Below are 27,195 nucleotides of genomic sequence, written 5' to 3'. Positions count from 1 at the left end.
ACCCACCATCTCATCATATCCCCCACTTACCCACCATCTCTCCATATCCCCCACTTACCCACCGTTTCACCATATCCCCCACCGACCCACCGACCCACCATATCCCCCACATACCCACCGTCTCACCATATCCCCCACATACCCACCGTCTCACCATATCCCCCACATACCCACCGTCCCACCATATCCCCCACATACCCACCGTCCCACCATATCCCCCACATACCCACCGTCCCACCATATCCCCAACTTACCCACCATCTCACCATATCCCCCACATACCCACCATATCACCATATCCCCCACATACCCACCATCTCACCATATCCCCCACATACCCACCGTCTCACCATATCCCCCACCTATCCACCTTCTCCCCATGTATATGAATTGCAGGTACCTCCATCTGTGTACCTCCAACCCGAGGTATTTGTAACTGTGCCCCTCGATCCGTGTACCTGTACCCCTCAATCCGTGTAACTGTACCCCTCGATCTGTATATCTGTACCCCTCGATCCATGTATCACTACCCCTCGATCTGTGTACCTGCACCCCTCGATACGTGTATCTGCACCCCTCGATCCGTGTAACTGTACCCCTCGATCTGTGTATCTGCACCCCTCGATCCGTGTATCTGTACCCCTCGATCCGTGTATCTGCACCCCTCGATCCATGTATCTGTACCCCTCGATCCGTGTATCTGCACCCCTCGATCCGTGTATCTGCACCCCTCGATCCGTGTATCTGTACCCCTCGATCTGTGTACCTGCACCCCTCGATCCATGTATCTGTACCCCTCAATCCGTGTATCTGCACCCCTCGATCCGTGTATCTGCACCCCTCGATCCGTGTACCTGCACCCCTCGATCCGTGTATCTGCACCCCTCGATCCGTGTATCTGCACCCCTCGATCCGTGTACCTGTACCCCTCAATCCGTGTATCTGCACCCCTCGATCCGTGTATCTGCACCCCTCGATCTGTGTACCTGCACCCCTCGATCCGTGTATCTGCACCCCTCGATCTGTGTATCACTACCCCTCGATCCATGTATCTGCACCCCTCGATCCGTGTATCTGCACCCCTCGATCCGTGTATCTGCACCCCTCGATCTGTGTATCACTACCCCTCGATCCATGTATCTGCACCCCTCAATCCGTGTACCTGTACCCCTCGATCCATGTATCTGCACCCCTCGATCTGTGTATCTGCACCCCTCGATCCGTGTATCTGCACCCCTCGATCCGTGTACCTGTACCCCTCGATCCGTGTATCTGCACCCCTCGATCCGTGTATCTGCACCCCTCGATCTGTGTATCTGTACCCCTCGATCTGTGTATCTGTACCCCTCGATCCGTGTATCTGCACCCCTCGATCCGTGTACCTGCACCCCTCGATCCGTGTATCTGCACCCCTCGATCTGTGTATCACTACCCCTCGATCCATGTATCTGCACCCCTCGATGGGTGTATCTGCACCCCTCGATCCGTGTATCTGCACCCCTCGATCTGTGTATCACTACCCCTCGATCCATGTATCTGCACCCCTCGATCTGTGTATCAATACCCCTCGATCCATGTATCTGCACCCCTCGATCCGTGTATCACTACCACTCGATCCGTGTATCTGCACCCCTCGATCCGTGTATCTGCGCCCCTCTCTCCATGTATCTGCGCCCCTCTCTCCATGTATCTGCACCCCTCGATCCGTGTATCTGCACCCCTCGATCCGTGTATCTGCACCCCTCGTTCTGTGTAACTGTACCCCTCGATCCGTGTATCTGCACCCCTCGATCCGTGTATCTGCACCCCTCGATCCGTGTATCTGCACCCCTCGATCCGTGTATCACTACCCCTCGATCTGTGTATCTGTACCCCTCGATCTGTGTATCTGCACCCCTCGATCCGTGTATCTGCACCCCTCGATCCGTGTATCTGCACCCCTCGATCCGTGTATCTGCACCCCTCGATCTGTGTAACTGTACCCCTCGATCCGTGTATCTGCACCCCTCGATCCGTGTATCTGCACCCCTCGATCCGTGTATCTGCACCCCTCGATCCGTGTACCTGTACCCCTCGATCCGTGTATCTGCACCCCTCGATCCGTGTATCTGCACCCCTCGATCCGTGTATCTGCACCCCTCGATCCGTGTATCTGCACCCCTCGATCCGTGTATCTGCACCCCTCGATCCGTGTATCTGTACCCCTCGATCCGTGTATCTGCACCCCTCGATCCGTGTATCTGCACCCCTCGATCCGTGTATCTGCACCCCTCGATCCGTGTATCTGCACCCCTCGATCCGTGTATCACTACCCCTCGATCTGTGTATCTGTACCCCTCGATCTGTGTATCTGCACCCCTCGATCCGTGTATCTGCACCCCTCGATCAGTGTATCACTACCCCTCGATCCGTGTATCTGCACCCCTCGATCCGTGTATCACTACCCCTCGATCTGTGTATCTGCACCCCTCGATCCGTGTATCTGCACCCCTCGATCCGTGTATCTGCACCCCTCGATCCGTGTATCTGCACCCCTCGATCCGTGTACCTGTACCCCTCGATCCGTGTATCTGCACCCCTCGATCCGTGTATCTGCACCCCTCGATCCGTGTATCTGCACCCCTCGATCCGTGTATCTGCACGCCTCGATCCGTGTATCTGCACCCCTCGATCCGTGTATCTGCACCCCTCGATCCGTGTACCTGCACCCCTCGATCCGTGTATCTGCACCCCTCGATCCGTGTATCTGCACCCCTCGATCCATGTATCTGCACCCCTCGATCCGTGTATCTGCACCCCTCGATCCGTGTATCTGCACCCCTCGATCCGTGTATCTGCACCCCTCGATCCGTGTATCTGCACCCCTCGATCCATGCGGTTCATATACATGCAATTGGAGTTAAGGGTTCACTTATCAAGCTGGCACTGGCCCCAGCAGTGCCACTAACCCCCTGGCCGCAGAACTGGCCCCAGCACTGGCCCCAGCACTGGCACCGTCACTGGCGACCGCACTGTCACTCCCGCTGGTGGTGGTGCAGGTACAACGGGTCAAAAGGCCTCCTCCTTCTGCGCTGAAATTCGGGGACGTGGGTGGAGAATAAAAACTCACAGGTGGTTTGCCTTCCAGCCAGATCCCTGGAAAACCCACGTCTGGAAAGGAAACGGAGCATTGGCGATCAAAAGACGCACAATTGGATTCAAAGAACTGGCAACGTAAGAACAGACTGGAGACGTTAACTTTGACTGGGCAGCCAGCAGAGATTTCCTGGTGTGATGGTTTGGCTGTTGCAGTTTCTAGCTTTTGTTTTATTCGTTCATGGGATGTGGGCATCGCTGGCAAGGCCGGCATTTATTGCCCATCCCTAATTGCCCTCGAGAAGGTGGTGGTGAGCCGCCTTCTTGAACCGCTGCAGTCCGTGTGGTGAAGGTTCTCCCACAGTGCTGTTCGGAAGGGAGTTCCTGGATTTTGACCCAACGACGATGAAGGAACGGCCGATATATTTCCAAGTCGGGATGGTGTGTGACTTGGAGGGGAACGTGCAGGTGGTGTTGTTCCCATGTGCCTGCTGCCCTTGTCCTTCTAGGTGGTAGAGGTCGCGGGTTTGGGAGGTGCTGTCGAAGAAGCCTTGGCGAGTTGCTGCAGTGCATCTTGTGGATGGTACACACTGCAGCCACGGTGCGCCGGTGGTGAAGGGAGTGAATGTTTAGGGTGGTGGATGGGGTGCCAATCAAGCGGGCTGCTTTATCTTGGATGGTGTCGAGCTTCTTGAGTGTTGTTGGAGCTGCACTCATCCAGGCAAGTGGAGAGTATTCCATCACACTCCTGACTTGTGCCTTGCAGATGGTGGAAAGGCTTTGGGGAGTCAGGAGGTGAGTCACTCACCGCAGAATACCCAGCCTCTGACCTGCTCTCGTAGCCACAGTATTTATATGGCTGGTCCAGTTAAGTTTCTGGTCAATGGTGACCCCCAGGATGTTGATGGTGGGGGATTCGGCGATGGTAATGCCGTTGAATGTCAAGGGGAGGTGGTTAGACTCTCTCTTGTTGGAGATGGTCATTGCCTGGCACTTATCTGGCGCGAATGTTACTTGCCACTTATCAGCCCAAGGCTGGACGTTGCCCAGGTCTTGCTGCATGCGGGCTCGGACTGCCTCATTATCTGAGTCGCTGGTGTGCCGCCTAATCGGAGAGGGGACAGTTTATGACGAGCAGTCCGGGTGATGATCAGGTCACAATTATTTCCTGTCGTACTGCAGGGCGGTGACATTTTCTGCCAAGCTAATGGCTCAGGCCATGGCCAAGCGAGTGAAAGTAACCATTCTCTACGCCACGGAAACAGGCAGATCAGAAACTTTCGCCAGGAAACTGTACGAGAACTTTAAGAAGGCATTCGATCCAAAGGTGAAGATTTTGGATTCTGGTGAGGTGCAGGGTGAGGGTTTGGATGAGGCTGAGCAATTGGGTGAGGGTCACAATTAGTTTTAGGGCTCGGGTAAGGGGTACGGGTTGGGAGTACGGAGCTGTACTGCATCGTAACGGATGGACACGTTCCAGTTCCAGTATTGTGTGCTATTTTGGAATGGACGGGGAGACGGAGGGATCGTGAGATGAAGGGAGGGTCAAATGAGGGATAGAGGGAGGGACGGAGGGAGGATTGAAGGGATGGATGGCTGAAGCGGTGGAGAGATGGAGGGGGATGGACGGATTGAGGGATGGATGGAGGGACGAAGAGATGGAGGGAGGGTCGGTGAAAAGGGATCGAGGGATGCGGGGAGGGAGGGATACAGAGGGATGTTTGGAGGGGTGAAGAGATGGAGGGAGGGTTGGAGAGATGGAGGGAGGGTTGGAGAGATGGAGGGAGGGTTGGAGAGATGGAGGGAGGGATGTAGGGATATAGGGATAGATCGATGGAGGGAGCAAAAGAGGGATTGGTTGACAGGGAGATGGCTGGAAGGTTTGAGGAGATGGTCATGCAACCAATTTATGGAGAGGAAGTAACTCTCCACCATTCTCACTTTTCCCCTGCCTCTCACCTTCTCTCTCCCTCTCTGTCTGTTTGTGTCTGGTGTTCTCCGTCTCTCTCTCTCTGTCCCCCTCCATGCCTCTCTCTCTTTCTCTCTCTCTATCTTTCAGCTGAAGAGCATGGATGAGTACGACGTTATCAATCTACAACATGAAACCTTGGTTTTAGTCGTGACAAGCACGTTTGGAAATGGAGACCCTCCAGAAAATGGACAGGTAAAATTCAACTCATCAACGTTGGGGTGGGTGTCTCTACATCCCGAGGGTCCGGGTCAGTGATCGATCTCACCCCGACCGTCCGGGTGACTGGATATTGTGGGATCGATCGATCAATCTGTTTATGACGGATAGTATTGTAACAGTACCATTAATTTCTCAGATCTTTGCAGACGATTTGATGGAGATGACACATCCAAACGCCACATGTAAGGAGACAAAGTGAGTGAACTATACATAAAGCACAGTACGTACGATCCAGATATTGGCAAGCAGCCCTGCCATAGGACACACACACACAAAACACAGGATATTGTATATCCACAGGCAAGTGGCATCCAAAGCAGGCAAGGAGCATGCCCAGATACAATATCGGAACAACAAAGGCCATTCAGCCCCTCGAGCCTGTTCTGTCATTCAATTTGATCATGGGCAATCTGAATCTGAACTCCATCCAGCTGATTTGGCTGCATCACCTTGTGGAACAAAGATCGATCAATCTCAGTTTTGAGCGAGTTCCAGACGTCCACTGCCCTTTGTGTGAAGAAGTGCTTTCTGACATCACCCTCAGAGGAACATAGGAACAGGAGTAGGCCATTCAGCCCCTCGTGCCTGCTCCGCCATTTGATAAGATCATGGCTGATCTGTGATCTAACTCCATGTATCTGCCTTTGGCCCATATCCCTTAATACCTTTGGTTGCCATAAAGCTATCTATCTCAGATTGAAATTTGGCAATTGAGCTAGTATCAATTGCCGTTTGCGGAAGAGAGTTCCAAACTTCTATCATCCTTTGTGTGTAGAAATGTTTTCTAATCTCGCTCCTGAAAGGTCTGGCTCTAATTTTTTGACTGTGCCCCCTACTCCTAGAATCCCCAACCAGCGGAAATAGTTTCTCTCTCTCCACCCTATCAGTTCCCCTCGAATGGCCTGGCTCTAGTGTTCAGCTCATGTCCCTTGTTCAGGACAACCTCAAAATAGGACCTAGATTCTCACAACCTAACCTATCAAACCCTTTAATCATATTGGTTCACCCCTTCATCTGCCATAATCAATGGGAATACTAGCCCTGCCTGGAATTTGGAGATGCAGGCATCTGTATGAAACCTCTCTCCATACTCCACTTAGATCAGGTCTCTCTCTTCACTCCACTTAGAATCATCGAAAGGTTACCGCATGGGAGGAGGCCATTCAGCCCATTGAGTCCATGCCGGCTCTCTGCAAGAGCAATCCAGCCAGTCCCACTCCCCCGTCCTATCCCCGTAGCCCTGCAAATTTTTTCCTTTCAAGTACTTAGCCAGTTCCCTTTTGAAGGCCATGATTGAATCTGCCTCCACCACCCACTCGGGCAGTGCATTCCAGATCCTAACCACTCGCTGTGTAAAAATGTTTTTCCTCATGTCACCTTTGGTTCTTTTGCCAATCACCTTAAATCTATGTCCTCTGGTCCTTGATCCTTCCACCAATGGGAACAGTTTCTCTCTATCTACTCTGTCTGGACCCTTCATGATTTTGAATACCTCGATCAAATCTCCTCTCAACCTTCTCTGTTCCAAGGAGAACAATCCCAGCTTCTCCAGTCTATCCACGTAACTAAAGTCCCTCATCCCTGGAATCATTCTAGTAAATCTCCTCTGCACCCTCTCTAAGGCCTTCACATCTCTCCTCAAGTGCGGTGCCCAGAACTGGACACAATATCCAGTTGTGGCCAAAGTTTTATAAAGGTTCATCATGACTTCCATACTTGTGTACTCTATGCCTCTATTTATAAAGCCCAGGATCTCGTCTGCTTTTTTAACCACTTTCTCAACCTGCCCTGCCACCTTCAACGATTTGTGCACATATACCCCCAGATCTCGGTGTTCATGTACCCCGTTTAGAGTAATGCCCTCTAGTTTATATTGCCTCTCCTCATTCTTCCGACCGAAATGTATCACTTCGCACTTCTCTGCTGTAAATTTCATCTGCCACGTGTCCGCCCATTCCACCAGCCTGTCGATATTCTCTTGAAGTCTATCACTATCCTCCTCACTGTTTACTACCCTTCCAAGTTTTGTGTCATCTGCAAATTTGGAAATTGTGCCCTGTACACCCAAGTCCAAGTCATTAATATATATCAAGAAAAGCAGTGGTCCCAGCCCCGACCCCTGGGGAACACCATTGTACACCTCCCTCCAGTCCGAAAAACAACCGTTCACCACTACTCTCTGTTTCCTGTCACTTAGCCAATCCTGTATCCATGCTGCTCTTACTACCCCTTTACTGTTCACATGCCTGTAGAGGACTTTTGGATTCCATTTTATGTTGGCCGCCAGTCTATTCTCATACCCTCTCTTTGCCCCTCTTATTTCCTTTTTCACTTCCCCTCTGAACTTTCTATATTAAGCCAGGTTCTCACTTGTCTTATCAACCTGACTCCTGTAATACGTCCCTTTATTCCGTTTCATCTTACTCTCTATCTCTTTTATCATCCAGGGAGCTCTGGCTTTAGTTGACCTACCTTTCCCCCTCGTGGGAATGTACCTAGACTGTACCTGAACCATCTCCTCCTTAAAGGCCACCCACTGTTCAATTCTAGTTTTCCCTGCCAATCTTTGATTCCAATTTACCCGGGCCAGATCTGTTCTCATCCCACTGAAATTGGCCCTCCTCCAATTGAGTATTTTTACTTTAGAGTGGTCCGTGTCCTTTTCCATAGCTATTCTAAAGCTGATGATATTATGATCGCTGTTCCCTAAATGCTCCCCCACTGACACTTGCTCCACTTGGCCCACCTCATTCCCTAGAACCAGATCCAGTAATGACCTCCTTCCCCATTGGGCCAGGACATGATAGTTGTATGTGAGTGTGTCAGTTTGTGAGTGTGATAGTTGTATGTGAGTGTGTCAGTATGTGAATGTGATAATTGTATGTGAGTGTGTCAGTATGTGAGTGTGTCAGTATGTGAGTGTGATAGTTGTATGTGAGTGTGTCAGTATGTGAGTGTGTCAGTATGTGAGTGTGAGAGTTGTATATGAGTGTGTCAGTATGTGAGTGTGTCAGTATGTGAGTGTGTCAGTCTGTGAGTGTGATAGTTGTATGTGAGTGTCAGTATGTGAGTGTGTCACTCTGTGAGTGTGATAGTTGCATGTAAGTGTGTCAGTATGTGAGTGTGTTAGTTGTATGTGAGTGTGTCAGTATGTGAGTGTGATAGTTGTATGTGAGTGTGTCAGTATGTGAGTGTGTCAGTATGTGAGTGTGATAGATGTACGTGAGTGTGACAGTCTGTGAGTGTGATCGTTGCATGTAAGTGTGTCAGCATGTGAGTGTGATAGTTGTATGTGAGTGTGTCAGTATGTGAGTGTGATAGTTGTATGTGAGTGTGTCAGTCTGTGAGTGTGATCGTTGCATGTAAGTGTGTCAGCATGTGAGTGTGATAGTTGTATGTGAGTGTGTCAGTCTGTGAGTGTGATCGTTGCATGTAAGTGTGTCAGCATGTGAGTGTGATAGTTGTATGTGAGTGTGTCAGTATGTGAGTGTGATAGTTGTATGTGAGTGTGTCAGTCTGTGAGTGTGATAGTTGTATGTGAGTGTGTCAGTCTGTGAGTGTGATAGTTGTATTGAGTGTGTCAGTATGTGAGTGTGATAGTTGTATGTGAGTGTGTCAGTCTGTGAGTGTGATTGTTGCATGTAAGTGTGTCAGCATGTGAGTGTGATAGTTGTACGTGAGTGTGTCAGTATGTGAGTGTGATAGTTGTATGTGAGTGTGTCAGTCTGTGAGTGTGATAGTTGTATTGAGTGTGTCAGTATGTGAGTGTGATAGTTGCATGTGAGTGTGTCAGTATGTGAGTGTGATAGTTGCATGTGTGTATCAGTATGTGAGTGTGATAGTTGAATGTGAGTGTGTCAGTATGTGAGTGTGATAGTTGCATGTGTGTATCAGTATGTGAGTGTGATAGTTGTATGTGAGTGTGTCAGTATGTGAGTGTGATAGTTGTATGTGAGTATCAGTATGTGAGTGTGATAGTTGTATGTGAGTGTGTCAGTATGTGAGTGTGATAGTTGTACGTGAGTGTGTCAGTATGTGAGTGTGATAGTTATGAGTGTGTCAGTATGTGAGTGTGATAGTTGTACGTGAGTGTGTCAGTATGTGAGTGTGATAGTTGTATGTGAGTGTGTCAGTTTATGAGTGTGATAGTTGAATGTGAATGTGTCAGTCTGTGAGTGTGATAGTTGCATGTGAGTGTGTCAGTATGTGAGTGTGTTAGTTGTATGTGAGTGTGTCAGTTTGTGATTGTAATAGTTGTATGTGTGTGTCAGTATGTGAGTGTGATAGTTGTATGTGAGTGTGTCAGTATGTGAGTGTGATAGTTGTATGTGCGTGTGTCAGTATGTGAGTGTGATAGTTGTATGTGAGTGTGTCAGTTTGTGATTGTGATAGTTGTATGTGTGTATCAGTATGTGAGTGTGATAGTTGTATGTGAGTGTGTCAGTATGTGAGTGTGATAGTTGTATGTGTGTATCAGTATGTGAGTGTGATAGTTGTATGTGAGTGTGTCAGTATGTGAGTGTGATAGATGTACATGAGTGTGTCAGTATGTGAGTGTGATGGTTGTTTGTGAGTGTGTCAGTTTGTGAGTGTGATAGTTGCATGTGAGTGTGTCAGTATGTGAGTGTGAAAGTTGTATGTGAGTGTGTCAGTATGTGAGTGTGATAGTTGTATGTGAGTGTGTCAGTATGTGAGTGTGATAGTTGTATGTGTGTATCAGTATGTGAGTGTGATAGTTGTATGTGAGTGTGTCAGTATGTGAGTGTGATAGATGTACATGAGTGTGTCAGTATGTGAGTGTGATGGTTGTTTGTGAGTGTGTCAGTTTGTGAGTGTGATAGTTGCATGTGAGTGTGTCAGTATGTGAGTGTGATAGTTGCATGTGAGTGTGTCAGTATGTGAGTGTGATAGTTGTATGTGAGTGTGTCAGTTTGAGAGTGTGATAGTTGTATGTGAGTGTGTCGGTATGTTAGTGTGATAGTTGTATGTGAGTGTGTCAGTTTGTGAGTGTGATAGTTGTATGAGAGTGTGTCAGTTTGTGAATGTGATAGTTGTATGTGAGCGTGTCAATTTGTGAGTGTGATGGTTGTTTGTGAGTGTGTCAGTATGTGAGTGTGATAGTTGTATGTGAGTGTGTCAGTTTGTGAGTGTGATGGTTGTTTGTGAGTGTGTCAGTATGTGAGTGTGATGGTTGTATGTGAGTGTGTCAATCAGTGAGTGTGATAGTTGCATGTGAGTGTTTCAGTATGTGAGTGTGATAGTTGCATGTGAGTGTGTCAGTATGTGAGTGTGATAGTTGAATGTGAGTGTGTCAGTATGTGAGTGTTATAGTTGTATGTGAGTGTGTCAGCATGTGAGTGTGATAGTTGCATGTGAGAGTGTCAGTATGTGAGTGTGATAGTTGAATGTGAGTGTGTCAGTATGTGAGTGTGATAGTTGTATATGAGTGTGTCAGTTTGTGAGTGTGATAGTTGTATGTGAATGTGTCCGTATGTGAGTGTGTCAGTATGTGAGTGTGATAGTTGTATGTGAGTGTGTCAGTTTGTGAGTGTGATAGTTGTATGTGTGTGTGATAGTTGCATGTGAGTGTGTCAGTATGTGAGTGTGATAGTTGTTTGTGAGTGTATCAGTTTGTGAGTGTGTTAGTTGTATGTGAGTGTGATAGTTGTATGTGAGTGTGTCAGTATGTGAGTGTGATAGTTGTATGTGAGTGTGTCAGTATGTGAGTGTGATAGTTGTATGTGAGTGTGTAGGTATGTGAGTGTGATAGTTGTTTGTGAGTGTGTCAGTTTGTGAGTGTGATGGTTGTATGTGAGTGTGATAGTTGTATGTGAGTGTGTCGGTATGTGAGTGTGATAGTTGTATGTGAGTGTGTCAGTATGTGAGTCTGATAGTTGTATGTGAGTGTGTCAGTTTGTGAGTGTGATGGTTGTTTGTGAGTGTGTCAGTCTGTGAGTGTGATAGTTGCATGTGAGTGTGTCAGTTTGTGAGTGTGATAGTTGAATGTGAGTGTGTCAGTTTGTGAGTGTCATGATTGTTTGTGAGTGTGTCAGTATGTGAGTGTGATAGTTATATTTTAGTATGTCAGTATGTGAGTGTGATAGTTGTATGTGAGTGTGTCAATCTGTGAGTGTGATAGTTGTGTGTGAGTGTGATAGTTGCATGTGAGTGTGTCAGTTTGTGAGTGTGATAGTTGCATGTGAGTGTGTCAGTTTGTGAGTGTGATAATTGTATGTGAGTGTGTCAGTTTGTGAGTGTGATAGTTGTATGTGAGTGTGTCAGTTTGTGAGTGTGATAGTTGTATGTGAGTGTGTCAGTATGTGAGTGTGTCAGTATATGAGTGTGATAGTTGTATGTGAGTGTGTCAGTTTGTGAGTGTGATAGTTGTATGTGAGTGTGATAGATGTATGTGAGTATGTCGGTATGTGAGTGTGATAGTTGTTTTTGAGTGTGTCAGTTTGTGAGTGTGATATTTGTATGTGAGTGTGATAGTTGCATGTGAGTGTGTCGGTATGTGAGTGAGATAGTTGTTTGTGAGTGTGTCAGTATGTGAGTGTGATAGTTGTATGTGAGTGCGTCAATCTGTGAGTGTGATGGTTGTATGTGAGTGTGTCAGTATGTGAGTGTGATAGTTGTATGTGAGTGTATCAATCTGTGAGTGTGATAGTTGTATGTGAGTGTGTCAGTATGTGAGTGTGATAGTTGTATGTGAGTGTGTCAGTATGTGAGTGTGTCAGTATGTGAGTGTGATAGTTGTATGTGAGTGTGTCAATCTGTGAGTGTGATAGTTGTATGTGAGTGTGTCCGTATGTGAGTGTGATAGTTGTATGTGAGTGTGTCAGTATGTGAGTGTGTCAGTATGTGAGTGTGATAGTTGTATGTGAGTGTGTCAGTTTGTGAGTGCGATAGTTGTATGTGAGTGTGTCAATCTGTGAGTGTGATGGTTGTATGTGAGTGTGTCAGTATGTGAGTGTGATAGTTGTATGTGAGTGTATCAATCTGTGAGTGTGATAGTTGTATGTGAGTGTGTCAGTATGTGAGTGTGATAGTTGTATGTGAGTGTGTCAGTATGTGAGTGTGTCAGTATGTGAGTGTGATAGTTGTATGTGAGTGTGTCCGTTTGTGAGTGTGATAGTTGTATGTGAGTGTGATAGATGTATGTGAGTGTGATAAATGCATGTGAGTATGTCGGTATGTGAGTGTGATAGTTGTTTGTGAGTGTGTCAGTTTGTGAGTGTGATATTTGTATGTGAGTGTGATAGTTGTATGTGAGTGTGATAGTTGTATGTGAGTGTGTCGGTATGTGAGTGTGATAGTTGTTTGTGAGTGTGTCAGTTTGTGAGTGTGATATTTGTATGTGAGTGTGATGGTTGTATGTGAGTGTGTCAGTATGTGAGTGTGATAGTTGTATGTGAGTGTGTCAGTTTGTGAGTGTGATAGTTATATTTGAGTATGTCAGTATGTGAGTGTGATAGTTGAATGCGACTGTGTCAATCTGTGAGTGTGATGGTTGTATGTGAGTGTGTCAGTATGTGAGTGTGATAGTTGTTTGTGAGTGTGTCAATCTGTGAGTGTGATAGTTGTATGTGAGTGTGTCAGTATGTGAGTGTGATAGTTGTATGTGAGTGTGTCAGTATGTGAGTGTGATAGTTGTATGTGAGTGTGTCAGTATGTGAGTGTGATAGTTGTATGTGAGTGTGTCAATCTGTGAGTGTGATAGTTGTATGTGAGTGTGTCAGTGTGTGAGTGTGATAGTTGCATGTGAGTGTGTCAGTTTGTGAGTGTGATAGTTGCATGTGAGTGTGTCAGTTTGTGAGTGTGATAGTTGTATGTGAGTGTGTCAGTTTGTGAGTGTGATAGTTGTATGTGAGTGTGTCAGTTTGTGAGTGTGATAGTTGTATGTGAGTGTGTCAGTATGTGAGTGTGTCAGTATGTGAGTGTGATAGTTGTATGTGAGTGTGTCAATCTGTGAGTGTGATAGTTGTATGTGAGTGTGTCCGTATGTGAGTGTGATAGTTGTATGTGAGTGTGTCAGTATGTGAGTGTGTCAGTATGTGAGTGTGATAGTTGTATGTGAGTGTGTCAGTTTGTGAGTGCGATAGTTGTATGTGAGTGTGTCAATCTGTGAGTGTGATGGTTGTATGTGAGTGTGTCAGTATGTGAGTGTGATAGTTGTATGTGAGTGTGTCAGTATGTGAGTGTGTCAGTATGTGAGTGTGATAGTTGTATGTGAGTGTGTCCGTTTGTGAGTGTGATAGTTGTATGTGAGTGTGATAGTTGTTTGTGAGTGTGTCAATCTGTGAGTGTGATAGTTGTATGTGAGTGTGTCAGTATGTGAGTGTGATAGTTGTATGTGAGTGTGTCAGTATGTGAGTGTGATAGTTGTATGTGAGTGTGTCAGTATGTGAGTGTGATAGTTGTATGTGAGTGTGTCAATCTGTGAGTGTGATAGTTGTATGTGAGTGTGTCAGTGTGTGAGTGTGATAGTTGCATGTGAGTGTGTCAGTTTGTGAGTGTGATAGTTGCATGTGAGTGTGTCAGTTTGTGAGTGTGATAGTTGTATGTGAGTGTGTCAGTTTGTGAGTGTGATAGTTGTATGTGAGTGTGTCAGTTTGTGAGTGTGATAGTTGTATGTGAGTGTGTCAGTATGTGAGTGTGTCAGTATGTGAGTGTGATAGTTGTATGTGAGTGTGTCAGTATGTGAGTGTGTCAGTATGTGAGTGTGATAGTTGTATGTGAGTGTGTCAGTTTGTGAGTGCGATAGTTGTATGTGAGTGTGTCAATCTGTGAGTGTGATGGTTGTATGTGAGTGTGTCAGTATGTGAGTGTGATAGTTGTATGTGAGTGTATCAATCTGTGAGTGTGATAGTTGTATGTGAGTGTGTCAGTATGTGAGTGTGATAGTTGTATGTGAGTGTGTCAGTATGTGAGTGTGTCAGTATGTGAGTGTGATAGTTGTATGTGAGTGTGTCAATCTGTGAGTGTGATAGTTGTATGTGAGTGTGTCCGTATGTGAGTGTGATAGTTGTATGTGAGTGTGTCAGTATGTGAGTGTGTCAGTGTGTGAGTGTGATAGTTGTATGTGAGTGTGTCAGTTTGTGAGTGCGATAGTTGTATGTGAGTGTGTCAATCTGTGAGTGTGATGGTTGTATGTGAGTGTGTCAGTATGTGAGTGTGATAGTTGTATGTGAGTGTATCAATCTGTGAGTGTGATAGTTGTATGTGAGTGTGTCAGTATGTGAGTGTGATAGTTGTATGTGAGTGTGTCAGTATGTGAGTGTGTCAGTATGTGAGTGTGATAGTTGTATGTGAGTGTGTCCGTTTGTGAGTGTGATAGTTGTATGTGAGTGTGATAGATGTATGTGAGTGTGATAAATGCATGTGAGTATGTCGGTATGTGAGTGTGATAGTTGTTTGTGAGTGTGTCAGTTTGTGAGTGTGATAGTTGTATGTGAGTGTGATAGTTGTATGTGAGTGTGTCGGTATGTGAGTGTGATAGTTGTTTGTGAGTGTGTCAGTTTGTGAGTGTGATATTTGTATGTGAGTGTGATAGTTGTATGTGAGTGTGTCGGTATGTGAGTGTGATAGTTGTTTGTGAGTGTGTCAGTTTGTGAGTGTGATAGTTGTATGTGAGTGTGTCAGTATGTGAGTGTGATAGATGTACATGAGTGTGTCAGTATGTGAGTGTGATAGTTGTATGTGAGTGTGTCGGTATGTGAGTGTGATAGTTGTATGTGCGTGTGTCAGTATGTGAGTGTGATAGTTGTATGTGAGTGTGTCAGTTTGTGATTGTGATAGTTGTATGTGTGTATCAGTATGTGAGTGTGATAGTTGTATGTGAGTGTGTCAGTATGTGAGTGTGATAGTTGTATGTGTGTATCAGTATGTGAGTGTGATAGTTGTATGTGAGTGTGTCAGTATGTGAGTGTGATAGATGTACATGAGTGTGTCAGTATGTGAGTGTGATGGTTGTTTGTGAGTGTGTCAGTTTGTGAGTGTGATAGTTGCACGTGAGTGTGTCAGTATGTGAGTGTGAAAGTTGTCTGTGAGTGTGTCAGTATGTGAGTGTGATAGTTGTATGTGAGTGTGTCAGTATGTGAGTGTGATAGTTGTATGTGTGTATCAGTATGTGAGTGTGATAGTTGTATGTGAGTGTGTCAGTATGTGAGTGTGATAGATGTACATGAGTGTGTCAGTATGTGAGTGTGATGGTTGTTTGTGAGTGTGTCAGTTTGTGAGTGTGATAGTTGCATGTGAGTGTGTCAGTATGTGAGTGTGATAGTTGCATGTGAGTGTGTCAGTTTGAGAGTGTGATAGTTGTATGTGAGTGTGTCGGTATGTTAGTGTGATAGTTGTATGTGAGTGTGTCAGTTTGTGAGTGTGATAGTTGTATGAGAGTGTGTCAGTTTGTGAATGTGATAGTTGTATGTGAGCGTGTCAATTTGTGAGTGTGATGGTTGTTTGTGAGTGTGTCAGTATGTGAGTGTGATAGTCGTATGTGAGTGTGTCAGTTTGTGAGTGTGATGGTTGTTTGCGAGTGTGTCAGTATGTGAGTGTGATGGTTGTATGTGAGTGTGTCAATCAGTGAGTGTGATATTTGCATGTGAGTGTTTCAGTATGTGAGTGTGATAGTTGCATGTGAGTGTGTCAGTATGTGAGTGTGATAGTTGAATGTGAGTGTGTCAGTATGTGAGTGTTATAGTTGTATGTGAGTGTGTCAGCATGTGAGTGTGATAGTTGCATGTGAGAGTGTCAGTATGTGAGTGTGATAGTTGAATGTGAGTGTGTCAGTATGTGAGTGTGATAGTTGTATGTGAGTGTGTCAGTTTGTGAGTGTGATAGTTGTATGTGAATGTGTCCGTATGTGAGTGTGTCAGTATGTGAGTGTGATAGTTGTATGTGAGTGTGTCAGTTTGTGAGTGTGATAGTTGTATGTGTGTGTGATAGTTGCATGTGAGTGTGTCAGTATGTGAGTGTGATAGTTGTTTGTGAGTGTGTCAGTTTGTGAGTGTGATAGTTGTATGTGAGTGTGATAGTTGTATGTGAGTGTGTCAGTATGTGAGTGTGATAGTTGTATGTGAGTGTGTAGGTATGTGAGTGTGATAGTTGTTTGTGAGTGTGTCAGTTTGTGAGTGTGATGGTTGTATGTGAGTGTGATAGTTGTATGTGAGTGTGTCGGTATGTGAGTGTGATATTTGTATGTGAGTGTGTCAGTATGTGAGTCTGATAGTTGTATGTGAGTGTGTCAGTTTGTGAGTGTGATGGTTGTTTGTGAGTGTGTCAGTCTGTGAGTGTGATAGTTGCATGTGAGTGTGTCAGTTTATGAGTGTGATAGTTGTATGTTGGTGTGTCAGTTTGTGAGTGTGATAGTTGAATGTGAGTGTGTCAGTTTGTGAGTGTCATGATTGTTTGTGAGTGTGTCAGTATGTGAGTGTGATAGTTATATTTTAGTATGTCAGTATGTGAGTGTGATAGTTGTATGTGAGTGTGTCAATCTGTGAGTGTGATAGTTGTATGTGAGTGTGTCAGTGTGTGAGTGTGATAGTTGCATGTGAGTGTGTCAGTTTGTGAGTGTGATAGTTGCATGTGAGTGTGTCAGTTTGTGAGTGTGATAGTTGTATGTGAGTGTGTCAGTTTGTGAGTGTGATAGTTGTATGTGAGTGTGTCAGTTGTGAGTGTGATAGTTGTATGTGAGTGTGTCAGTATGTGAGTGTGTCAGTATGTGAGTGTGATAGTTGTATGTGAGTGTGTCAGTTTGTGAGTGTGATAGTTGTATGTGAGTGTGATAGTTGTATGTGAGTGTGTAGGTATGTGAGTGTGATAGTTGTTTGTGAGTGTGTCAGTTTGTGAGTGTGATGGTTGTATGTGAGTGTGATAGTTGCATGTGAGTGTGTCGGTATGTGAGTGAGATAGTTGTTTGTGAGTGTGTCAGTATGTGAGTGTGATAGTTGTATGTGAGTGCGTCAATCTGTGAGTGTGATGGTTGTATGTGAGTGTGTCAGTATGTGAGTGTGATAGTTGTATGTGAGTGTATCAATCTGTGAGTGTGATAGTTGTATGTGAGTGTGTCAGTATGTGAGTGTGATAGTTGTATGTGAGTGTGTCAGTATGTGAGTGTGTCAGTATGTGAGTGTGATAGTTGTATGTGAGTGTGTCAATCTGTGAGTGTGATAGTTGTATGTGAGTGTGTCCGTATGTGAGTGTGATAGTTGTATGTGAGTGTGTCAGTATGTGAGTGTGTCAGTATGTGAGTGTGTCAGTATGTGAGTGTGATAGTTGTATGTGAGTGTGTCAGTTTGTGAGTGCGATAGTTGTATGTGAGTGTGTCAATCTGTGAGTGTGATGGGTGTATGTGAGTGTGTCAGTATGTGAGTGTGATAGTTGTATGTGAGTGTATCAATCTGTGAGTGTGATAGTTGTATGTGAGTGTGTCAGTATGTGAGTGTGATAGTTGTATGTGAGTGTGTCAGTATGTGAGTGTGTCAGTATGTGAGTGTGATAGTTGTATGTGAGTGTGTCCGTTTGTGAGTGTGATAGTTGTATGTGAGTGTGATAGATGTATGTGAGTGTGATAAATGCATGTGAGTATTTCGGTATGTGAGTGTGATAGTTGTTTGTGAGTGTGTCAGTTTGTGAGTGTGATAGTTGTATGTGAGTGTGATAGTTGTATGTGAGTGTGTCGGTATGTGAGTGTGATAGTTGTTTGTGAGTGTGTCAGTTTGTGAGTGTAATATTTGTATGTGAGTGTGATAGTTGTATGTGAGTGTGTCGGTATGTGAGTGTGATAGTTGTTTGTGAGTGTGTCAGTTTGTGAGTGTGATATTTGTATGTGAGTGTGATAGTTGCATGTGAGTGTGTCGGTATGTGAGTGAGATAGTTGTTTGTGAGTGTGTCAGTACGTGAGTGTGATAGTTGTATGTGAGTGCGTCAATCTGTGAGTGTGATGGTTGTATGTGAGTGTGTCAGTATGTGAGTGTGATAGTTGTATGTGAGTGTATCAATCTGTGAGTGTGATAGTTGTATGTGAGTGTGTCAGTATGTGAGTGTGATAGTTGTATGTGAGTGTGTCAGTATGTGAGTGTGTCAGTATGTGAGTGTGATAGTTGTATGTGAGTGTGTCCGTATGTGAGTGTGATAGTTGTATGTGAGTGTGTCAGTATGTGAGTGTGTCAGTATGTGAGTGTGATAGTTGTATGTGAGTGTGTCAGTTTGTGAGTGCGATAGTTGTATGTGAGTGTGTCAATCTGTGAGTGTGATGGTTGTATGTGAGTGTGTCAGTATGTGAGTGTGATAGTTGTATGTGAGTGCATCAATCTGTGAGTGTGATAGTTGTATGTGAGTGTGTCCGTATGTGAGTGTGATAGTTGTATGTGAGTGTGTCAGTATGTGAGTGTGTCAGTATGTGAGTGTGATAGTTGTATGTGAGTGTGTCAGTTTGTGAGTGCGATAGTTGTATGTGAGTGTGTCAATCTGTGAGTGTGATGGTTGTATGTGAGTGTGTCAGTATGTGAGTGTGATAGTTGTATGTGAGTGTATCAATCTGTGAGTGTGATAGTTGTATGTGAGTGTGTCAGTATGTGAGTGTGATAGTTGTATGTGAGTGTGTCAGTATGTGAGTGTGTCAGTATGTGAGTGTGATAGTTGTATGTGAGTGTGTCCGTTTGTGAGTGTGATAGTTGTATGTGAGTGTGATAGATGTATGTGAGTGTGATAAATGCATGTGAGTATGTCGGTATGTGAGTGTGATTGTTGTTTGTGAGTGTGTCAGTTTGTGAGTGTGATAGTTGTATGTGAGTGTGATAGTTGTATGTGAGTGTGTCGGTATGTGAGTGTGATAGTTGTTTGTGAGTGTGTCAGTTTGTGAGTGTGATATTTGTATGTGAGTGTGATAGTTGTATGTGAGTGTGTCGGTATGTGAGTGTGATAGTTGTTTGTGAGTGTGTCAGTTTGTGAGTGTGATAGTTGTCTGTGAGTGTGTCAGTATGTGAGTGTGATAGATGTACATGAGTGTGTCAGTATGTGAGTGTGATAGTTGTATGTGAGTGTGTCGGTATGTGAGTGTGATAGTTGTATGTGCGTGTGTCAGTATGTGAGTGTGATAGTTGTATGTGAGTGTGTCAGTTTGTGATTGTGATAGTTGTATGTGTGTATCAGTATGTGAGTGTGATAGTTGTATGTGAGTGTGTCAGTATGTGAGTGTGATAGTTGTATGTGTGTATCAGTATGTGAGTGTGATAGTTGTATGTGAGTGTGTCAGTATGTGAGTGTGATAGATGTACATGAGTGTGTCAGTATGTGAGTGTGATGGTTGTTTGTGAGTGTGTCAGTTTGTGAGTGTGATAGTTGCATGTGAGTGTGTCAGTATGTGAGTGTGAAAGTTGTATGTGAGTGTGTCAGTATGTGAGTGTGATAGTTGTATGTGAGTGTGTCAGTATGTGAGTGTGATAGTTGTATGTGTGTATCAGTATGTGAGTGTGATAGTTGTATGTGAGTGTGTCAGTATGTGAGTGTGATAGATGTACATGAGTGTGTCAGTATGTGAGTGTGATGGTTGTTTGTGAGTGTGTCAGTTTGTGAGTGTTATAGTTGCATGTGAGTGTGTCAGTATGTGAGTGTGATAGTTGCATGTGAGTGTGTCAGTTTGAGAGTGTGATAGTTGTATGTGAGTGTGTCGGTATGTTAGTGTGATAGTTGTATGTGAGTGTGTCAGTATGTGAGTGTGTCAGTATGTGAGTGTGATAGTTGTATGTGAGTGTATCAATCTGTGAGTGTGATAGTTGTATGTGAGTGTGTCCGTATGTGAGTGTGATAGTTGTATGTGAGTGTGTCAGTATGTGAGTGTGTCAGTATGTGAGTGTGATAGTTGTATGTGAGTGTGTCAGTTTGTGAGTGCGATAGTTGTATGTGAGTGTGTCAATCTGTGAGTGTGATGGTTGTATGTGAGTGTGTCAGTATGTGAGTGTGATAGTTGTATGTGAGTGTATCAATCTGTTAGTGTGATAGTTGTATGTGAGTGTGTCAGTATGTGAGTGTGATAGATGTATGTGAGTGTGATAAATGCATGTGAGTATGTCGTTATGTGAGTGTGATAGTTGTTTGTGAGTGTGTCAGTTTGTGAGTGTGATATTTGTATGTGAGTGTGATAGTTGTATGTGAGTGTGATAGTTGTATGTGAGTGTGTCGGTATGTGAGTGTGATAGTTGTTTGTGAGTGTGTCAGTTTGTGAGTGTGATATTTGTATGTGAGTGTGATAGTTGTATGTGAGTGTGTCGGGATGTGAGTGTGATAGTTGTTTGTGAGTGTGTCAGTTTGTGAGTGTGATAGTTGTATGTGAGTGTGTCAGTATGTGAGTGTGATAGATGTACATGAGTGTGTCAGTATGTGAGTGTGATAGTTGTATGTGAGTGTGTCGGTATGTGAGTGTGATAGTTGTATGTGCGTGTGTCAGTATGTGAGTGTGATAGTTGTATGTGAGTGTGTCAGTTTGTGATTGTGATAGTTGTATGTGTGTATCAGTATGTGAGTGTGATAGTTGTATGTGAGTGTGTCAGTATGTGAGTGTGATAGTTGTATGTGTGTATCAGTATGTGAGTGTGATAGATGTACATGAGTGTGTCAGTATGTGAGTGTGATGGTTGTTTGTGAGTGTGTCAGTTTGTGAGTGTGATAGTTGCATGTGAGTGTGTCAGTATGTGAGTGTGAAAGTTGTATGTGAGTGTGTCAGTATGTGAGTGTGATAGTTGTATGTGAGTGTGTCAGTATGTGAGTGTGATAGTTGTATGTGTGTATCAGTATGTGAGTGTGATAGTTGTATGTGAGTGTGTCAGTATGTGAGTGTGATAGATGTACATGAGTGTGTCAGTATGTGAGTGTGATGGTTGTTTGTGAGTGTGTCAGTTTGTGAGTGTGATAGTTGCATGTGAGTGTGTCAGTATGTGAGTGTGATAGTTGCATGTGAGTGTGTCAGTTTGAGAGTGTGATAGTTGTATGTGAGTGTGTCGGTATGTTAGTGTGATAGTTGTATGTGAGTGTGTCAGTTTGTGAGTGTGATAGTTGTATGAGAGTGTGTCAGTTTGTGAGTGTGATGGTTGTTTGTGAGTGTGTCAGTTTGTGAGTGTGATGGTTGTTTGTGAGTGTGTCAGTATGTGAGTGTGATGGTTGTATGTGAGTGTGTCAATCAGTGAGTGTGATAGTTGCATGTGAGTGTTTCAGTATGTGAGTGTGATAGTTGCATGTGAGTGTGTCAGTATGTGAGTGTGATAGTTGAATGTGAGTGTGTCAGTATGTGAGTGTTATAATTGTATGTGAGTGTGTCAGCATGTGAGTGTGATAGTTGCATGTGAGAGTGTCAGTATGTGAGTGTGATAGTTGAATGTGAGTGTGTCAGTATGTGAGTGTGATAGTTGTATGTGAGTGTGTCAGTTTGTGAGTGTGATAGTTGTATGTGAATGTGTCCGTATGTGAGTGTGTCAGTATGTGAGTGTGATAGTTGTATGTGAGTGTGTCAGTTTGTGAGTGTGATAGTTGTATGTGTGTGTGATAGTTGCATGTGAGTGTGTCAGTATGTGAGTGTGATAGTTGTTTGTGAGTGTGTCAGTTTGTGAGTGTGATAGTTGTATGTGAGTGTGATAGTTGTATGTGAGTGTGTCAGTATGTGAGTGTGATAGTTGTATGTGAGTGTGTAGGTATGTGAGTGTGATAGTTGTTTGTGAGTGTGTCAGTTTGTGAGTGTGATGGTTGTATGTGAGTGTGATAGTTGTATGTGAGTGTGTCGGTATGTGAGTGTGATAGTTGTATGTGAGTGTGTCAGTATGTGAGTCTGATAGTTGTATGTGAGTGTGTCAGTTTGTGAGTGTGATGGTTGTTTGTGAGTGTGTCAGTCTGTGAGTGTGATAGTTGCATGTGAGTGTGTCAGTTTATGAGTGTGATAGTTGTATGTTGGTGTGTCAGTTTGTGAGTGTGATAGTTGAATGTGAGTGTGTCAGTTTGTGAGTGTCATGATTGTTTGTGAGTGTGTCAGTATGTGAGTGTGATAGTTATATTTTAGTATGTCAGTATGTGAGTGTGATAGTTGTATGTGTGTGTCAATCTGTGAGTGTGATAGTTGTATGTGAGTGTGTCAGTGTGTGAGTGTGATAGTTGCATGTGAGTGTGTCAGTTTGTGAGTGTGATAGTTGCATGTGAGTGTGTCAGTTTGTGAGTGTGATAGTTGTATGTGAGTGTGTCAGTTTGTGAGTGTGATAGTTGTATGTGAGTGTGTCAGTTGTGAGTGTGATAGTTGTATGTGAGTGTGTCAGTATGTGAGTGTGTCAGTATGTGAGTGTGATAGTTGTATGTGAGTGTGTCAGTTTGTGAGTGTGATAGTTGTATGTGAGTGTGATAGATGTATGTGAGTATGTCGGTATGTGAGTGTGATAGTTGTTTGTGAGTGTGTCAGTTTGTGAGTGTGATATTTGTATGTGAGTGTGATAGTTGCATGTGAGTGTGTCGGTATGTGAGTGAGATAGTTGTTTGTGAGTGTGTCAGTATGTGAGTGTGATAGTTGTATGTGAGTGCGTCAATCTGTGAGTGTGATGGTTGTATGTGAGTGTGTCAGTATGTGAGTGTGATAGTTGTATGTGAGTGTATCAATCTGTGAGTGTGATAGTTGTATGTGAGTGTGTCAGTATGTGAGTGTGATAGTTGTATGTGAGTGTGTCAGTATGTGAGTGTGTCAGTATGTGAGTGTGATAGTTGTATGTGAGTGTGTCAATCTGTGAGTGTGATAGTTGTATGTGAGTGTGTCCGTATGTGAGTGTGATAGTTGTATGTGAGTGTGTCAGTATGTGAGTGTGTCAGTATGTGAGTGTGATAGTTGTTTGTGAGTGTGTCAGTTTGTGAGTGCGATAGTTGTATGTGAGTGTGTCAATCTGTGAGTGTGATGGGTGTATGTGAGTGTGTCAGTATGTGAGTGTGATAGTTGTATGTGAGTGTATCAATCTGTGAGTGTGATAGTTGTATGTGAGTGTGTCAGTATGTGAGTGTGATAGTTGTATGTGAGTGTGTCAGTATGTGAGTGTGTCAGTATGTGAGTGTGATAGTTGTATGTGAGTGTGTCCGTTTGTGAGTGTGATAGTTGTATGTGAGTGTGATAGATGTATGTGAGTGTGATGAATGCATGTGAGTATTTCGGTATGTGAGTGTGATAGTTGTTTGTGAGTGTGTCAGTTTGTGAGTGTGATAGTTGTATGTGAGTGTGATAGTTGTATGTGAGTGTGTCGGTATGTGAGTGTGATAGTTGTTTGTGAGTGTGTCAGTTTGTGAGTGTAATATTTGTATGTGAGTGTGATAGTTGTATGTGAGTGTGTCGGTATGTGAGTGTGATAGTTGTTTGTGAGTGTGTCAGTTTGTGAGTGTGATATTTGTATGTGAGTGTGATAGTTGCATGTGAGTGTGTCGGTATGTGAGTGAGATAGTTGTTTGTGAGTGTGTCAGTACGTGAGTGTGATAGTTGTATGTGAGTGCATCAATCTGTGAGTGTGATGGTTGTATGTGAGTGTGTCAGTATGTGAGTGTGATAGTTGTATGTGAGTGTATCAATCTGTGAGTGTGATAGTTGTATGTGAGTGTGTCAGTATGTGAGTGTGATAGTTGTATGTGAGTGTGTCAGTATGTGAGTGTGTCAGTATGTGAGTGTGATAGTTGTATGTGAGTGTGTCCGTATGTGAGTGTGATAGTTGTATGTGAGTGTGTCAGTATGTGAGTGTGTCAGTATGTGAGTGTGATAGTTGTATGTGAGTGTGTCAGTTTGTGAGTGCGATAGTTGTATGTGAGTGTGTCAATCTGTGAGTGTGATTGTTGTATGTGAGTGTGTCAGTATGTGAGTGTGATAGTTGTATGTGAGTGCATCAATCTGTGAGTGTGATAGTTGTATGTGAGTGTGTCCGTATGTGAGTGTGATAGTTGTATGTGAGTGTGTCAGTATGTGAGTGTGTCAGTATGTGAGTGTGATAGTTGTATGTGAGTGTGTCAGTTTGTGAGTGCGATAGTTGTATGTGAGTGTGTCAATCTGTGAGTGTGATGGTTGTATGTGAGTGTGTCAGTATGTGAGTGTGATAGTTGTATGTGAGTGTATCAATCTGTGAGTGTGATAGTTGTATGTGAGTGTGTCAGTATGTGAGTGTGATAGTTGTATGTGAGTGTGTCAGTATGTGAGTGTGTCAGTATGTGAGTGTGATAGTTGTATGTGAGTGTGTCCGTTTGTGAGTGTGATAGTTGTATGTGAGTGTGATAGATGTATGTGAGTGTGATAAATGCATGTGAGTATGTCGGTATGTGAGTGTGATAGTTGTTTGTGAGTGTGTCAGTTTGTGAGTGTGATATTTGTATGTGAGTGTGATAGTTGTATGTGAGTGTGATAGTTGTATGTGAGTGTGTCGGTATGTGAGTGTGATAGTTGTTTGTGAGTGTGTCAGTTTGTGAGTGTGATATTTGTATGTGAGTGTGATAGTTGTATGTGAGTGTGTCGGTATGTGAGTGTGATAGTTGTTTGTGAGTGTGTCAGTTTGTGAGTGTGATAGTTGTATGTGAGTGTGTCAGTATGTGAGTGTGATAGATGTACATGAGTGTGTCAGTATGTGAGTGTGATAGTTGTATGTGAGTGTGTCGGTATGTGAGTGTGATAGTTGTATGTGCGTGTGTCAGTATGTGAGTGTGATAGTTGTATGTGAGTGTGTCAGTTTGTGATTGTGATAGTTGTATGTGTGTATCAGTATGTGAGTGTGATAGTTGTATGTGAGTGTGTCAGTATGTGAGTGTGATAGTTGTATGTGTGTATCAGTATGTGAGTGTGATAGTTGTATGTGAGTGTGTCAGTATGTGAGTGTGATAGATGTACATGAGTGTGTCAGTATGTGAGTGTGATGGTTGTTTGTGAGTGTGTCAGTTTGTGAGTGTGATAGTTGCATGTGAGTGTGTCAGTATGTGAGTGTGAAAGTTGTATGTGAGTGTGTCAGTATGTGAGTGTGATAGTTGTATGTGAGTGTGTCAGTATGTGAGTGTGATAGTTGTATGTGTGTATCAGTATGTGAGTGTGATAGTTGTATGTGAGTGTGTCAGTATGTGAGTGTGATAGATGGACATGAGTGTGTCAGTATGTGAGTGTGATGGTTGTTTGTGAGTGTGTCAGTTTGTGAGTGTGATAGTTGCATGTGAGTGTGTCAGTATGTGAGTGTGATAGTTGCATGTGAGTGTGTCAGTTTGAGAGTGTGATAGTTGTATGTGAGTGTGTCGGTATGTTAGTGTGATAGTTGTATGTGAGTGTGTCAGTATGTGAGTGTGTCAGTATGTGAGTGTGATAGTTGTATGTGAGTGTGTCAATCTGTGAGTGTGATAGTTGTATGTGAGTGTGTCCGTATGTGAGTGTGATAGTTGTATGTGAGTGTGTCAGTATGTGAGTGTGTCAGTATGTGAGTGTGATAGTTGTATGTGAGTGTGTCAGTTTGTGAGTGCGATAGTTGTATGTGAGTGTGTCAATCTGTGAGTGTGATGGTTGTATGTGAGTGTGGCAGTATGTGAGTGTGATAGTTGTATGTGAGTGTATCAATCTGTGAGTGTGATAGTTGTATGTGAGTGTGTCAGTATGTGAGTGTGATAGTTGTATGTGAGTGTGTCAGTATGTGAGTGTGTCAGTATGTGAGTGTGATAGTTGTATGTGAGTGTGTCCGTTTGTGAGTGTGATAGTTGTATGTGAGTGTGATAGATGTATGTGAGTGTGATAAATGCATGTGAGTATGTCGGTATGTGAGTGTGATAGTTGTTTGTGAGTGTGTCAGTTTGTGAGTGTGATATTTGTATGTGAGTGTGATAGTTGTATGTGAGTGTGATAGTTGTATGTGAGTGTGTCGGTATGTGAGTGTGATAGTTGTTTGTGAGTGTGTCAGTTTGTGAGTGCGATATTTGTATGTGAGTGTGATAGTTGTATGTGAGTGTGTCGGTATGTGAGTGTGATAGTTGTTTGTGAGTGTGTCAGTTTGTGAGTGTGATAGTTGTATGTGAGTGTGTCAGTATGTGAGTGTGATAGATGTACATGAGTGTGTCAGTATGTGAGTGTGATAGTTGTATGTGAGTGTGTCGGTATGTGAGTGTGATAGTTGTATGTGTGTGTGTCAGTATGTGAGTGTGATAGTTGTATGTGAGTGTGTCAGTTTGTGATTGTGATAGTTGTATGTGTGTATCAGTATGTGAGTGTGATAGTTGTATGTGAGTGTGTCAGTATGTGAGTGTGATAGTTGTATGTGTGTATCAGTATGTGAGTGTGATAGTTGTATGTGAGTGTGTCAGTATGTGAGTGTGATAGATGTACATGAGTGTGTCAGTATGTGAGTGTGATGGTTGTTTGTGAGTGTGTCAGTTTGTGAGTGTGATAGTTGCATGTGAGTGTGTCAGTATGTGAGTGTGAAAGTTGTATGTGAGTGTGTCAGTATGTGAGTGTGATAGTTGTATGTGAGTGTGTCAGTATGTGAGTGTGATAGTTGTATGTGTGTATCAGTATGTGAGTGTGATAGTTGTATGTGAGTGTGTCAGTATGTGAGTGTGATAGATGTACATGAGTGTGTCAGTATGTGAGTGTGATAGTCGTATGTGAGTGTGTCAGTTTGTGAGTGTGATGTTTGTTTGCGAGTGTGTCAGTATGTGAGTGTGATGGTTGTATGTGAGTGTGTCAATCAGTGAGTGTGATAGTTGCATGTGAGTGTTTCAGTATGTGAGTGTGATAGTTGCATGTGAGTGTGTCAGTATGTGAGTGTGATGGTTGAATGTGAGTGTGTCAGTATGTGAGTGTTATAATTGTATGTGAGTGTGTCAGCATGTGAGTGTGATAGTTGCATGTGAGAGTGTCAGTATGTGAGTGTGATAGTTGAATGTGAGTGTGTCAGTATGTGAGTGTGATA

General features: G+C 43.9%; 1 protein-coding gene across 1 annotated transcript in view; it reads left to right on the top strand.

The window, feature by feature from the left end:
* Positions 1 to 27,195, top strand: part of LOC137310699 (nitric oxide synthase 1-like) — a 197,280-nt gene that overhangs the window by 157,873 nt on the left and 12,212 nt on the right. The window contains exons 11-14 of the mRNA XM_067978385.1: positions 3,128 to 3,213; positions 4,258 to 4,402; positions 5,135 to 5,239; positions 5,403 to 5,461. Coding sequence (XP_067834486.1) covers positions 3,128 to 3,213; positions 4,258 to 4,402; positions 5,135 to 5,239; positions 5,403 to 5,461 — 395 coding nt within the window. The remainder of the gene's footprint in view (positions 1 to 3,127; positions 3,214 to 4,257; positions 4,403 to 5,134; positions 5,240 to 5,402; positions 5,462 to 27,195) is intronic.

This window comes from Heptranchias perlo, unplaced genomic scaffold (assembly GCF_035084215.1).
Source record: "Heptranchias perlo isolate sHepPer1 unplaced genomic scaffold, sHepPer1.hap1 HAP1_SCAFFOLD_271, whole genome shotgun sequence".
Taxonomy (NCBI): Eukaryota; Metazoa; Chordata; class Chondrichthyes; order Hexanchiformes; family Hexanchidae; genus Heptranchias; species Heptranchias perlo.
The sequence above is the reverse complement of the archived record's forward strand: the minus strand, read 5'-3'. Positions and strand labels throughout refer to the sequence as shown.